General features: G+C 38.2%; 1 protein-coding gene across 4 annotated transcripts in view; it reads left to right on the forward strand.

Annotated features, from left to right (window-relative positions):
• The window catches only part of LOC111875642, a 70660-nt gene that overhangs the window by 49337 nt on the left and 6055 nt on the right, over nt 1–15268 (forward strand). For 3 of the 4 annotated variants that reach the window (XM_023872039.2, XM_033750160.1, XM_033750159.1), the window contains one exon: nt 7347–7471. The exons of the other annotated variant lie outside the window; for it this stretch is intronic. In XM_023872039.2, coding sequence (XP_023727807.1) covers nt 7366–7471 — 106 coding nt within the window. In that variant the 5' untranslated portion in view covers nt 7347–7365. The remainder of the gene's footprint in view (nt 1–7346; nt 7472–15268) is intronic. 4 annotated transcript variants of the gene reach the window in all.

A 15268-nucleotide genomic window follows, 5' to 3' on the forward strand; every position in this document is an offset into this window, starting at 1 on the left:
TCGCTCACTATACGTACTCGAGCACATTATTTCTAATTCTTTGTGCCCACCCCGACTGTTTAAGTGTACGCTGTACAGCCCAGGCAATTCTTGATACTTATCATTTGGGGTGTTTACATTGTCAGCGTGAGAGGCGATCGATTTGTTCCGCGGCTGCCACCTTTGCGGCTTTGGGCTGATGCGGGGCTGCCACTCAAACCTTCTATCAGGATGGAGTCACTGACCTGTCACGACTACATTCGTAGACTAGTGAGTTGAGACCGTTGCTACTGGGTGTTGGCTCGGTACTTAGCGAATGGTGTTATTCATTCTTGTCTGATCTTGTATAAAATAATTCCTTGCGGTGTTCTGCTTTTCAATATTCCTAGGCGATCATAATCGATTTGCATAGTGTAAAAGCTGTCCAAGGCCATTGGTTTCTCTTTGTTTGGAAACCGATTCATCCAGGAGAGATCATTATGGGTCAGTGGGAATATGATATATTCGTAAAATGGTCATATTAAATGATTTCATTAGTTAAGTACAGTTTATTTTAAGAAAAACCAGGGCCAAGAATGGACCATTGGGATAATTTAATATTTAACAATAATTCTATTTAAATGCTGCAGGACCGGTGCAGGCTCAAATGTCATACCCCCCCAGGGATGTGGTTCTAAAAACAAAAGTGGCAGGGAGTTCTGACACGCAGTTCCAGACTGAAATGAATGGACATTTTACTCATCGTTTACGTAATTATAGCTTTGCACTTTTAATTGCGGAATTGTACGACAAACAATTGACGAAAATCACGTAGGCGTAATTAAAAAGGTTGTCCATTCCACCTCAGGCAGAGCGGTTGAAAATTATATAAGTTACATGTTTTTTTATATTTTCATTGTATGTAAAGCCTTTAATAAACGTACTTTTAATTTTTTTCTGCTACGTATTTTTCTGAAGATACTATTCTGTTAGCCTGTCACGGTAGCCGACCGCTCGAAGGCATGCACTGTCTTCACTCTCTCGGTGGCCGGGATCGCGGGTTCGAATCCCACTCACGGCATGGATGTTTGGTGTTATTGTGTGTGTATGAGTTTTCTGTGTTTGTGTACAGGTATATGCCTTCCGACGAGCTGATCACCCGCCCAAGGAGTCCTACCGAATGTCTAAGATTATTAAACCGAAGTGAAACGAAGAGTTTCATGGAGGTAGGCCAAGGCCCAAATTGGGGCTGTAGCGCCAAAAGGGGGGGGGAATATTCTGTTATCGAAGTGAAGTTACCCTTATTTAAGAAAACAATAACTAGAAGACAGTTTTTGCTTTTTTTAAATTGACCATTATGTACGTTTGACATCACCGTCTTTAAAGGAATTGCCAGGGAAGCGTCGCGGCACTCAAGCAAAACGCCAGAAGCCGCCGTGGACCGCGCCTCCACTTCTCAACCTCATTTAGAAACAGCTGAACTTTCTCAAAACGTCCTAGTTACTAACACGAAATTTCCAGACACTGTCGAAAACCGCCATTCGTGTCGTAAAACTCGAAAAAAGACATAAATAATGCATATGCGGCGTCATTCAGTCGCAGCAATCCTGGTGTCGCTGCCGACGTGAGAGACTGCAAAATTACACAGTGCAATTGCAGTTTGAAGCACGTGGTATTATTCACATTTTTGTTGCATACTGTATTTAGACGGCTGCCAATTAATGGCCACTATATGCTAAAAGAACAACAGACATATATTTTCCTTTATTAAAAAGCCGAAAATGCTTAACGGCCGCGGGAATCCGTTGCGCTGACCACGCGATGCTCTCTATCCGCAAAAGATGGCACTAACTACGCCGACAAGCGGCGGTCGCTCTGTCGGTATAGTTCGCTTGTGGACTGCAGGAAACTTCATTCTATATCTGAAATTTGAGGGTCTCGCTGCAATGACTATGAATAATACTATCTCCTGTGATGTGACGCCATATAGTCTGGTAGAAGTTTACGGAAGTTTCCTAGGAACGTACTGCCTTCATCTTCAGGGTCGAAGTAGCAAGCTGCTTGCTTGCTCGTGTACTCTTCGATCCTGAAGATGGGAGCAGTTCATTCCTCCGAAGCGTCTAGACTATACTGCATCGCATTCATTCTTTGCCATTGGATGAGAGAAGCGACGCGCTTGGTCGCTGGCAAAAGGTAAAGTTGTCCTTGTGCTTAACTAATTAAGCACTGCGCCATGAAGGCGTATGGGGAGTGGATGTATAGATCCACATTATCTTGACCTCGCCACTAGTTGGAGGTGAGTGATTAGCTTCACGCCTCGGCCGCTTTACCCACAGGGAAATTTCTCCGGTGCCCATTGGATAGGCTGGGTGGACCCCAGGGTCGGTCTGGACGACTTGTAGAAGAGAAAATTCTTGGCTATACCGGGACTCAAACTGCGACCCCTCAGTCGTCCAGCTCGTAGCCAGTCGCTATACCGACTGCGCTATCCCGGCCCGCTTGGTCGCTGGTGTCGTTGCTTTTCAGCGGAATAAACTGCATATCGTCTTAGAGTTCATTTTTTGCTGGCCTTGTAGTACAAATTAAATGGCGCACATTCAATTTTCCTTGCCTCGGATTTCCTTTGTGTGTTACAGATTAGACCGTGTCCATTAGGAATCAGAATTACCGGAAGTTCTCAAAGTATGACATTTAGACGGTTGGTGGTGCTTCGTGCATCCTACCTGCATTGGACAAGACATACATCCATACCTATAAATCTCATGATCCCAGTGTTCGATCGGGCCTAGACTTTTGCTCATTTTGTGGCACTGCACGCTCATCACCATGTTCACAAGGGCCTGTCACAAGACTTTAACCTGAGTCTGCTGAATTCTGCCCACACTCTCACTCATTTGTTTTTGTGGCCAATTTTAATATTATCCTCCTCTCTGCGCCCAGGTCCACAGATGATTTCTTCCCTTCATGTTTGAAGTTTGGAAGCATTTTTATTTGTTTCTAAACTAGTGTCTGAGTTATTCTTTGCTGTATAAGCGTTATCTCAGTTAACAGAAACTGCCAGTACTTGTACCTGTAGATCGTCACCTGAGTCCATTCAATCTGAGACTTTTTCCTGAGATGTATGATACAGAACGTTTTATGGCAAATAACTATATGCAAGAACCTTGGCTGGAGGACTGCTCCTTTTCAGCTGTCTGAACTTTATATTTTCACAATTACCTCCCATAGCTAAACATCCCTTTCAGCTGAAAATGGAATATGTACCATACCACCCAGAGATTCATGTAGAGAATTATTTAAGAAATTAAAAATTCTACCTCTTCAATCACAATACATATTATCGCTTCTCTTATTTGTTGTTTACAACAAAGATAAATTCAAATTAAATTCTGATGTCTATAACATGAATACTAGACAAAAATATAACTTCCACCTACCCTCATCAACTTTATCAGTATATCAAAAAGGAGTCTACTTTACTGGCATAAAAGTGTTCAACAATCTGCCACAAAGTATTAAAAACTTGGGCAATGATACTAAAAAGTTTAAATCAGAGTTAAAGAATTATCTACATGCTCATTCCTTCTACTCTTTAGATGAATACTTCAATGTAAATAATATTAATTTTTAAGCTAAAATTGCCTGTACTTATGTATGTAACCTTTTGACTTGTTCTGTATCCAAAGGTACTAACCTACTTTGGATTTATAGAATGTAAATAAATTCAATTCAATTCAATTCAATAATCCAGTGAAATTGTAATTTATAATGCAGCAGATTTATAATTTGAAAATTTATTGTAGAGATAACAGTGGTTACACAGTAAACATTTCTGCTTATTACTTTTGTTTTTATTTAACTCTGTACCTAACCATTGCTAATGAGATACATGTTCATGTACCATTATTTTGCTGAAAACGCAATTTAACAACCTTCCAAAATTAAATCACTTTGCCCAAGGAAACCATGCGTGCGTGCGTGCCCATCTATCCATGGAACACTAGGCTGTAAATTACAGTTATTGAAATCGAACTGCATAGTAATGTTAGGGTCATAGAACGGCATAGGGAGTGCTCCAGTTTATACAGGTCACTTAATATTATTAGGATAGGTTGGATGTACGCCTGGTAGAGAGTCCCCATGCATCAGGCTGTAAAGCCACACAGAGGCCATGGAGGTGAAGTTTAACATATTTGTAATCTCTCTGTTCTGGACCTGAGTTATTAGTTTCATGCACTAGTTGCTTTACCCTTGAGGAACTGCATATTTTTAAACTTTTTATAAGTTTTCAGAATGTGTGAAGGAATGTTATCAGTGCACAGTAAAGCAGCGTTATGTTCAGTGACTTGTGTTTGATATGTCAGACGGGCTTCTGCATCCCTTTGTGCTGTTGCTGTTATATTTGCATGATTGGAAGGACATTATGACCCCTGACCTTTTTGACTACAGTGAAAGGAATTTAAAAAAAATAGCATATAGAATATTACATGTTATTTTAGGATAGTAATTAGTAGGGTTGATGTAAACGAAAATGTTAAAAGGCAGTGGCAAGGAACATTCCAGTGCAGGACCAGCTGTGTTCAAATAATAGTGTAGGTCCAAATATAATAAATAGCTAATCAGTTGTATATATTTAATCTGTGTCAAGGTACAATTTATTCACCAGAAAGTTATTTTGATGAAAGTCTGCGCTTTTATGAAACATAATTTGCACTTTTTTTTTATTAAAGACATCCAAATTTATTTCTCCTTTCCCATTTAACTGAGCAACTAACCAGTTATCTCTGTTAACAGAACTAGAAAGTTCAGTGTGATAATTCTAAGCTGATCATCAGATCTGATGCAGAGAAAATTAACATTCATATAACACATTTCCATTTTATATTATGCTCACATTCCTTCACACTCTTTCTACAGGCTGCTGTCCAAGAGGTTTCCCCATGAGAACTCTGTGAAAATATATTACTTCCCTTGTTTGATCAACATGTTCAGCCCCTATCATTTAGCCAGGCAGCTTTGTTTTGAAGTCCACATCCTGGCCACAGCCTGGAATTTTTGTACTTCTTTTCCAGAACTCTGCAGGTAGACTTACATTACTGTCAGAATTTTCATTTTGTGCATCCTGTTGTGTTATTATATACAATTCTTTATTAGAGTCCATCGCAACACAACAATACAATGGTAAAGGCTAAAATTAGCTTAGGTACAAGTTTCGGCTATTAAAGCCTTCATCAGGCAAACACATGATTACTATATTCACACACTACTGAACTGCAGTTGAGACGGTGAACCTGGATACTTAATAATTATTACATTATAAAATACTCTTCTTCACATGAAGAGTTTTTAACCTTATTTTATGCCATAACTTTCATTTTTATAATAAGTTTATAGTTCATTATTTCTTACCATGTATTTTATAGTGTAATAATTATCAAGTGTCCAGCTTCACCAATGCAATTGCAGCTCAGTAATGTGTGAATGGTAATCATGTGTTTGCCTGATGAAGGGTTTAATAGCAGAAGCGTGTAGCTAAGCTAATTGTAGCCTTGACAATTGTATTGTTGTGTTGCAACAGACTCTAATAAAGAACTGTCAGAATTTGTAACTTCTGTCAGTTCTCAGTGAAATCGGAAAAAGACATTCTCATGACTTCTCCAGATATATTTGTAATGTGTTTAAATAATTCAAAGAATAATTTGGAACCCTTGCCCAACAAACTTTGGATCAGATGTATACCAGGTGTGGGTTTTGCAGATGTTTTGCATCTTAAAAGTGTCACATTGATGATGTGCGCTTCATATGCTATTAAACATTATTCAGATACCAACATGGGAAATTCGTTCGGTTTGTTCCTATTATGCAGCCACATAATCAGATGAAGATCTTTACTGCAGACTCTCAGTAGACATATGCCAGGGTCTTTTTATATATAGTTCTGATTGGGATTTTCATGATGTTGGAACTGTTTCACTTCAGCCATGATAGGGGAACAGTCTGTTGGAAAATTTTCACCCCATTACATTTAGATTGGCTGTTAAGATTCTTGCACTCATAGTATGTGTTACATTAAATTTGGTGTAGCACTTTGTGCAATTTAAGTAACTTATGCATTTTCTTCAAATCTTAAATTGCTGATAAATGAACGCCTTATTTTTGCATACTCATTTCAAGGGGCACTTTCCTCTAGATGCACTAATATTTGTCATTCTTTCTAATATCGAGGAGCAGTTGAATTTCTTCTCATTCTTGTCAACTCCAGAAATTTATGTTGACCTTTTTGACATGATTGTTGAAAACTAAGGCTAAAGTGTTAATTAACTCCATAGAGCCTGTCCTGAACTAGATGAATCCAGCCTAAATCTTCCCACCCTACTTTTATAAGAGCCAATGTAATGTTGTCATACCCTCTATGCCTGTGTCTTCTGAATGATCTCATCCCTTCAGGTTTTCTGATTAAATATTTTATATGCATTTCCCACTTTCCTCATGTGTATTACATGACTTCCTTATTCATCGTATTTAATTTGATGACTCTTAATAATATGTGGTGAAGAGCAGAAATTGTAAAGCTACTCAAGGCTAAATGAATGATACATGTTCAAGTGCTAATTTTTGTAAAAGAGTGCAGCACAAGGTAGATAAAATAAAAACGGTTCAGTATTTTATGTCTCTTCAACTAGGGAACACAGTTCCTAAGTAAAAATGTCCACATTCCATAAAAGGCAGGGAATTTCTTTATGAAATACTCTGCTCTGCACTGTTATTGAGACATGGCCTTTCTTTCTTAATTTATATGCACTTGTGTAACCAAAGCAGACTTTATTCATTCATAATAGTGTCTTCATAGCTCTGACATTCTTCAAGGATTAGTTCCTTTGTTCTCTCAGATAGTGTAAGAGCTTTCATGATATTAACATGGCTCTGTCAAACCAGAACCAGCAGACAGCTGAAATGAATAATGGAAATTAAAACAAAATGGTACTTAAAGAAATCTTGACAGTCAATCATGAATGAAGTGATACGTTAGCTTCCTCGTATTTCAATAAATATGCATATGAAAAAATGTTTTAAATAAAATTTATATCTATGAAAAAGATTTATATGTTATGCCTTCTCATGATTTTTCTACAGTAAGCCAGTTTTGAGAAATTTTGTAAAGTCAAAATAAGACTTTATTTGAAGTAGAAGGTAATTACTGCCAGTATACACCAAAATTGCTTTTGTGTTAATTTTTAGTATGATTGCATTTTAATGTGTGCTTTTGACAAAATTATGAAGACAGTGACAAATTGAGTCCTTATTACAGCAAAGGCTGAAATTGAGATACTTATGATTGAACGGGTCAAATGGTGAAGATTGAATGTTGTGTGATGTGTCCCTTGCAGAAGGTTTTACATTAAGAAAATGAAGGTGAGCCCCAGACCTGCTGAAGGGGGCGCAGTGCCCGGTGTTGTACGAGTTCCTAAACACTCCCACCATCGAGGTGGTAGGCAGTTGACTCGCAGATCAGGTAGGGAGTTTGCCTTATCCTACATCAGTTTATCCAACCTTTTAAGAATGATTTATATCCTGCAGGCTTTCCTTCAGTGACCATACATTTCATGTTACAATTCAGTTGAAGCTTCTGAAACGTATAATTTTTTTAAAAAATTTACAACTCCATGTTGTCTGTTCTCTACAAGAGAAGTAAAAGGATTCAGATGCATATGATTTAGATATTGTGATAAGTCACATTGTTGGAGTAGTATCATACTGTAGCATCCTGCTGCACATCATTTATTATTTAACAAATGTCACTGATTCACCATCTTATGTGCAATGCATCTTATTAAAATTATTTACAAGTTTTCTTAAATAACACAGTGTGTCTGTTAAAACATATTTGAAAGTTTCTGTATATTGCACTACATGTTTCGACTGGCACTGGCCATCGTCAGGTGTTTAAATGGGTGTTGGTAAAAACTGCTGTGCTTCCGTTTTGTTGTTCTGATATGTTATGCATAGTCCCATCTGTGTGCTCAAGTAAGTATCTGTAACATGTATTAATTATATTATGTTAGTATTTTTTGTATATAATGTGTGTTAATATTCTGGATGATTACTTGTTTATGTACTTACTCCAAGGTGCTGGGCAGATACACAAGCACGTGAATGGGATTATGCATCAAATATTAGAACCATGTAACCGAAGCACATTGGCTCTAACAAACGATTTTTAAACACGTGATAATGACCAATGTCAGTTGAAACATGTAGTGCAATGTACAGAAATTTTTAATAAGTTTTTATAGACACATTATGTGTTTTAAGAAACTTTTAAGTAAGTTTTAACAGGACGCGTTGCATGTGAGACGGTGAATGAATGACATTTGTTTTTGGAATAGGTTTCCTTTAAATCATAAATTATTTTACCAGCAATGAAACTGTAAACCTGCCATTGAGCTTCAATTGCTGCATTAATAAAAAATCAGCATTAATGAGTGAAATCGATTTTTTATTATAGTTTTAAGAGTCTTTTAAAATTTAATATTCCTGCACATGTATGTGTTTTGGACATCTGACATATGTAAAGTATGAAGCGAAAGTTTTCATCAGTTGGTCTTTTCTACTGTACTGTAATGTAATGTTTCCTCTTTTTCATATTTTGGTCAGTCCACTAGAATCACAGTGCCTATAATTTATTAGGAGCTTTAATTTAGTACATTGTTTCTCAGTATTGTCATGTAGTGTTCAAACAGAAATGAGAAAATCTTTCTATTGTGCTTACTGTCTGGTGATTATAATACTTACCATGTTGATACAACTGTTCAAAAGACAGCAGGTATATAAGCAATGCTAAGAAGCTATGGATCTCCTTGAAGAGAAATTTGGGCCATGTCCAGGTTCAAATCACTGTTCTGATAATACAATGTTTTTTATGTAAGGAAAACAGTTCAACATTAGATGTTATACAGAGTGAAATCAACAGGTGGAGTAGTAAAAATGACATATAAAATGTTAAGAAGTGGACTGAATTTAGTTCACAATTTATATCTTAAACAGTTACACCTCATGATGGATGTATGGTATTTACTATCATAATCCATTCTCCCGTAACCAGTTTGCCAGTTTCTACCCAATGACTTCCCCATCCTTTCACAAGGCAGATTCTTTTAAGATCTTAAAGATAATTTGCATGGGTTTGCTCGCACGAAACAGTTAACTTATATTAGAAGTTTGTTACTGTATAATGTAGAGTGGTGGCACAAGGGGATGCTTATGCCGTTTCTAATATATGACGCTTGCATGTAATTTTTGCCAGAATTTGCAGACAGGATGCTCCAAAGTAAGGCAGACTAATTAAGTGTTTGTTGATAAATGACTCATCATACTCTGAAGTAGGATTTGTGGTGGATAAAGTGGTTTCCTCCAAGTACCTTGTTTTTCTTTGCCAGTTCTCATTTCACCTGCTGCTCCATATTCATTATCACCCTATCATTGGCACTACATAATACTGATACTGACGGCATTACCTGATAACAGACTTATAAAGAAATCATACCCAGAATGTGCCAAAGGAGAAATGGTGAGGAATATGCCCTGAATGTGCTGAAGGAGAAAGGATGTTGAGTATACTCTGATTTTGCTGGAAGGGGGAATGTAGGTATTGCATCATAAGTGTGCTGAAGGAATGAAGTGGGGAATATGCCCAGAACATGATGGAAGAGGGAGTGGCAGAGTGCCCTGAATGGGCCAAAGGAGGAAGTGAGGAATGTGCTATTAATGTAGGAAATATGCCCTGAATGTGTTAAAGGAGGGAAGGTAGTGAGTGTTTTCTTGCTTTGTGAACTTCTTGTTTGAGAAAAACACTTTGTAGACGAAAGATGGAGGATCAGTCCTCAGACGGAAAGGGGAGCTTACAAATGAAAGTACTATTGACAGGTGAATTTATAATTTTAGTACAAGAATGATTAATACATGAGACTGTCTTCAGCGTACCTCATCAACTGGGTTATGATTTATTTAATAATGTGTTTATTGAACACTAGTGTGCCTTCAGTTATGTTGTTCTCCTAAAATTAGACTTTAACCAGTGCTGCCTTCAGAATGTCTTTTGTTGGTTCCAAATATGAGTGGATCTGAAGAAAGCAGTCTTCTGTGATTTGGCACCGTGTGTATGTGGTGTTAACCGACGTTTCGGAGGAACGTATCGCCTCCATCTTCAGGGTAGAAGAAAAAATATAAGAAATCTGCAAGCGAAGAGACCGTGAGAATCAGTAAAAGCAGACTGTCCAAAACGTTGGTTAACACCACATATACACGGCGCCAAATCCCAGAAGACTGCTTTCTTCATAGTCACCGCCGTGAAAGCCTCAAATCTTACATGAGTGGATCTGATGTATTAATTTTTTTTTTTTATATTTCTTGCTGCACATATTCATCTAATTAGGTCTGTGCACCAAAAAGTATGTTAAAAATGAAGTTGCGCGCTGGAAGGACATAAAATAAAGATTAAGTTATTTCTGCAGCTCAGCACCATTCCATTGGCGTATCAATGGAAGTGAAAAGTTGTCCTCGCTCTCACTTCATCCTTTCAGTGAAAAATTTACTGCAGTACATATTTAAGAACAACAAAAAATATATTCTGTGTGAACCCTGTCATCCATAGCCGGTAAAACACAGCAGTGAGTTCTGAAAAAGAACAAGTATCAGAGGCCCTGAGCATTTTATCAAACCTACATGGACACTGATTCTCCACGTACCAGATCTATAAATTTATTCTACAATAACAGCAACTTTCAACATGATTTATATTACATTCAGTTTTAATTCCACACTAATTGGCAATTATCATAGTATTACTCCGCATTGGTACAGTGCCAGAAATTTCTTGTTCACAGAAAACACTGCTTCACTAGGCTTTTAGTTGGAGTGAAACTCTCCTGCATCTTACTTGTACACTGAGTCTCCATTTTATGCAAATGTGCAATGTTGTAGTTTATTTCCATTTGTTCCCTTTAATTGATTGTTTTGGTTGCATAGGTTTACGTGTCTGCTAGTTAAAATATCCCTGTAGGGCATTGTGGTGTATGTAAACGTGTCAGTTTTACATTTGAACCATCCATGATTTTCCTACATGAGCTTCATATGCTCGTCTATAAAATTTTACCTAAGAACTCACTGTATATTAACATAAGTTCAGCCTTATAAATGAAATGAAGGACTGTAAATGTAATCAGTGCCTGATGTAGGAAACTAATATGCAGTATCACTGGGCTTTTGGACTTTGTCTATCGTCTGGTATTCTGGAAACTAGAAAACTCAACGTTTCGGAAACAGGTCCAGTTCCAAAACGTTTTGTTTTCTATTTTCTGGAATACCAGATGGTGGACAGACTCCAAAAATCCAGTGATTGTGTTGTACATCATCGTCAGAACCCATTAGAATCTAATATACAGCAGTTTATATTTTTCTATTTTCTCATTCTGATTATTTTAACAGTGTTAAATTAAAACTTCAGTTATACTCAATGATGCACTTGGAGAAATTTTAGTGTAATAATANATGGATAGTTTAACAAATTCTCTGTCATAATATAGCAGTATTAGTCAGTATAGTAACCTGGTAGTACTGTCATATGTACTTAAAACTTTTATTATTTAAAATATTCTAATCACATGAATGCAATGCTTGTAATGTCAGTGAAAACATCCTTCATAGCCATCTTCAGTTATGAAAGCTGTACACTAAATAAAATAAGCTAATTTGTTCAAATGATTGGCGGAAGTATAATATTAAAATCATATCACGCTGACCAGTTTACACAATTAAAGCTGTTATACTTTTTTCAGAATTTTTTTACACTAATAATAATTCTGAGTGTTCTGACTATATATTATTCTCTCCATTAAATGCTGAAGTTGGCAGGTTCTTACTGTGTGTAACAGTAGAATGTAGAGAGGCCATGTCAGTGCATCACTTGGTATCAGCTGTGCTTTCTATGAACAGATTTTGTTCAGATGATACTGTTGGACACACTCATTTAATTCGTGATTAGAGATCTACGAAAAATTCTTGTCCTTCCTTAAATATTACCCAAAATATTGTGCATAAGCTGAGACTCAGACTTCCAATGGAATTGACATGTCTGCATTCCAGCAAATCATAAACAAGAGACACCTAGATCACAACAAATTATAAGAACACTAGGTGTACACAGTATAACATACATTGTTCTAGCAGATCTTAAAGGTTACTAATTAAATATCAATGTGTTTTATTTATTTATTCATATTTTCATGTGTTCACTGACTATAGATGGTGTTTGTATGGGTAATCCGATTTATTGCACACTTAGGACTCAGAATTGCAAGTAACTGTAATGCTGCCGCTGGTAGATGGGGGAAGCATCGAGATACCGCTGAGCCAGTAGAGGCCGAACTCGCTGGCTGAGTCGGGACTGATGGCACGCACCAGTACTGGTAGAATATCACAGGGGGATGCACAATGGACCAGTATCTGGTCTAAGTGCATGGGGAAACCCACCCTCTCCAATAACAATAACAACAATAACAACAACAACAACAACTGTAGTGCTAAACTGATCACTGTGACCCACAATAACCTTCTCAGCTTGTTACAGCCCCCACTAGCCTTTACCTGGTTACAGTCTTCTAACAAGGGCTATTCCTCACGCCCTTGTGTCTCAAGAAATTCACACCCTAACTGCCGACTCAAGACTGTACTGCTCTGCCCATGTCCTTCTAATCAGGGTCAAGGACCTCCTTTCTCAGTCCAGTTATGTAGCTTCACAGTGGACCGCATGGAAAACACCTCTTCCCACAGTTTTTTATTGTTGCATTGCTTTAGTCACTGTGGTAACCAGCTGTCACATAACATTTACAGGACCTATCCATAGCAACACCTGTCTCAGCTGGCTCCTTAATTCTGGCTTTGAGCCCTCATGTCACAGTACATTTCATTTCATTTCATTTTATGCATTCTTTTATATGACTCATCAAATTGGTCAACATGTTGCAGCATCTTGTGCAATCATTGCATTACTGTGGCGATACAAGATGATTTGATTGATTTTCAAGCCATTTTGTTATTGCTTCAATGGAACTGAAAACAGATTTGTTAATGATGTAGCATACTTCCCTCATTGGATATAGCAGTGAGACCAAATGGTAAATACAGCTGTGTCTCTGGAAACATTATGCACCATTTCTGAATAGCGATTTAATCTCATTGCCCGTTGATGTGAACACCATTGTTGGGTTGTGCTTTTATATGTGTTCTCTTTGGTTATTTGCTCTGTGTGGCTCCCCCGTAAGCAGCTCTTATAATGGAGCTGTCAAGTGGAGCCTCCTTTGGTGTTCCCTTGAACTTTTCCCAACTGGCGAGGAGTGAGAAAATACCTAAGCTTTATGCACATATGGTAGCGGATATCAAATGTTTTATTTTACAATGTAGGTGAGAGTATGTATAGTGTTATAGAGCATAGAATAGTAGCAGACCGAATTTATTCAGAAATTGTATTTACTGAGAGAACAGATTAAGTAGTGGTTTATAATATAAAACTGAAACTGCTCATGCTGAGTCCCAATATTCTGATATATATTTTTGACCTTGTAGAGTTTTTGTCATAGTAAGGACAGCTATGTTGTCTTAACATGTGCGATAACTAACAAAACTGCATTCAGACATCAAGGACGTCTGAACTCCTTACATGTATAAAAGGCCGCACCGTAGCTCAAGCGGTTAGTCGCTGGCTTCCCACCTTGGCGGCCCGGGTTCGATCCCGGGTCTGGTCAAGTGGGATTTATGGTGGACAAAGTGGCGCTGGGGCAGGTTTTCTCCGAGTACTTCGGTTTCCCCTGCCAATCTTCATTCCACCAATTGCTCCACAGTCACCCTCACCTATCATCTGGGGCTGGTACAGTAGGCCAGAATTGGCCGCAGTACAAGGGACTTAGTCCCACCCCACTAGCAATAAAAAAAATATATGTATAAAAATTAAAAACAGATACCAAATTTATGTTACTTTCTGTCTTACTTATGCACAGATTTAAAAGTCACTTCTTCCTGAAACTTCAGGTGCCACGTTGGAAATACTGAAATTACAAACTTAAAATCATTACTCTCAGTGTGATCTCTAAAGACATCCTCCTTACACTATATGTTATGCAAAATTCTTTTTTCATTCATTTAGATATACATAATGCATGAAGACTACCCCTTTTCAGAAAATCTAAAATCCCAGACCTTTCAATTAGCCTCAAGGTATTATCTCAATAGTTCTTTGTTTTCTTTTAATACGAGGGTTGGAACTTTAATAGTGGCAACTATTTATTTACAACTGATACAAAATAGATGTATGTTTTGAAGTTTTACTGTCCTTTATTGTAGTCACCAGCATTGTGTACAACCCGTTGCCAGCGATGTGGAAGTTGTAGGATACCTTTAACAGCGCCTGTTGCGTTGATAATTCGAATGGAGCGGTCTACTGCCTGAAGAATCTCTGGAACAGTTCTGAAGCGAATACCACGAAGTGGCTCCTTCATCTTAGGAATCAAGTCGAAGTCACAAGGGCTTAAGTCCGGGGAGTATGGTGGATGGTACTTCCCAGACCCATCGATCGAACAAATCAGCCACAGCTTGTGCTGCATACGGCCAAGCATTGTCCTGCAAAATGATGGGTGGGTTCTGCAGAAAGTGTCGCTGCACCTTTCTCAAAGCTGGTCACAGGTTGTGTTACAAAAATGAACAGTAATACTGTGCATTGACGGTCTGCTGTCGGGGAACGGTATGCGTTAGGATAACACCATCACAGTCGTACATGAGAATCACCGTAACTTTCACATTGCTGGGGTTCTGACTAACTTTTGATTTTCGTGGTGACCTGTAATGACTCCATTCGTTTGATTGGCGTTTCATTTGTGTCTCCTACTATTTGGCCCATGTCTCATCCAGCGTAATGATATGGCGTAAGAAAGCCTCTCCTTCGCGCTCATAGCGCTCCAAGTGGTTATGAGCAGTGTCGTATCATAGCCATTTCTGCATTTCTGTAAATAATGCGGAACCCATTGTGATGCAATTTTTCTCATGCCCAGGCGTTCCTTTAGAATGTGAAGCACAGTCGTATGCGTTAATCCTGTCTCTCGGGCCAGCTCACGAATCGTATGGTGTCGATCACTCTCCAGTAACGTGGAAAGAGCATACACCACTTCTTCACTGACACTAGGACGACCTGGCCGATGCATGTATGCCACATTTTGACGTCCCCAATTGAAGGCATTTACCCACCCTGCTACTGTTCTGTAAG

This window comes from Cryptotermes secundus, unplaced genomic scaffold (genome assembly GCF_002891405.2).
Source record: "Cryptotermes secundus unplaced genomic scaffold, Csec_1.0 scaffold297, whole genome shotgun sequence".
Taxonomy (NCBI): domain Eukaryota; kingdom Metazoa; phylum Arthropoda; class Insecta; order Blattodea; family Kalotermitidae; genus Cryptotermes; species Cryptotermes secundus.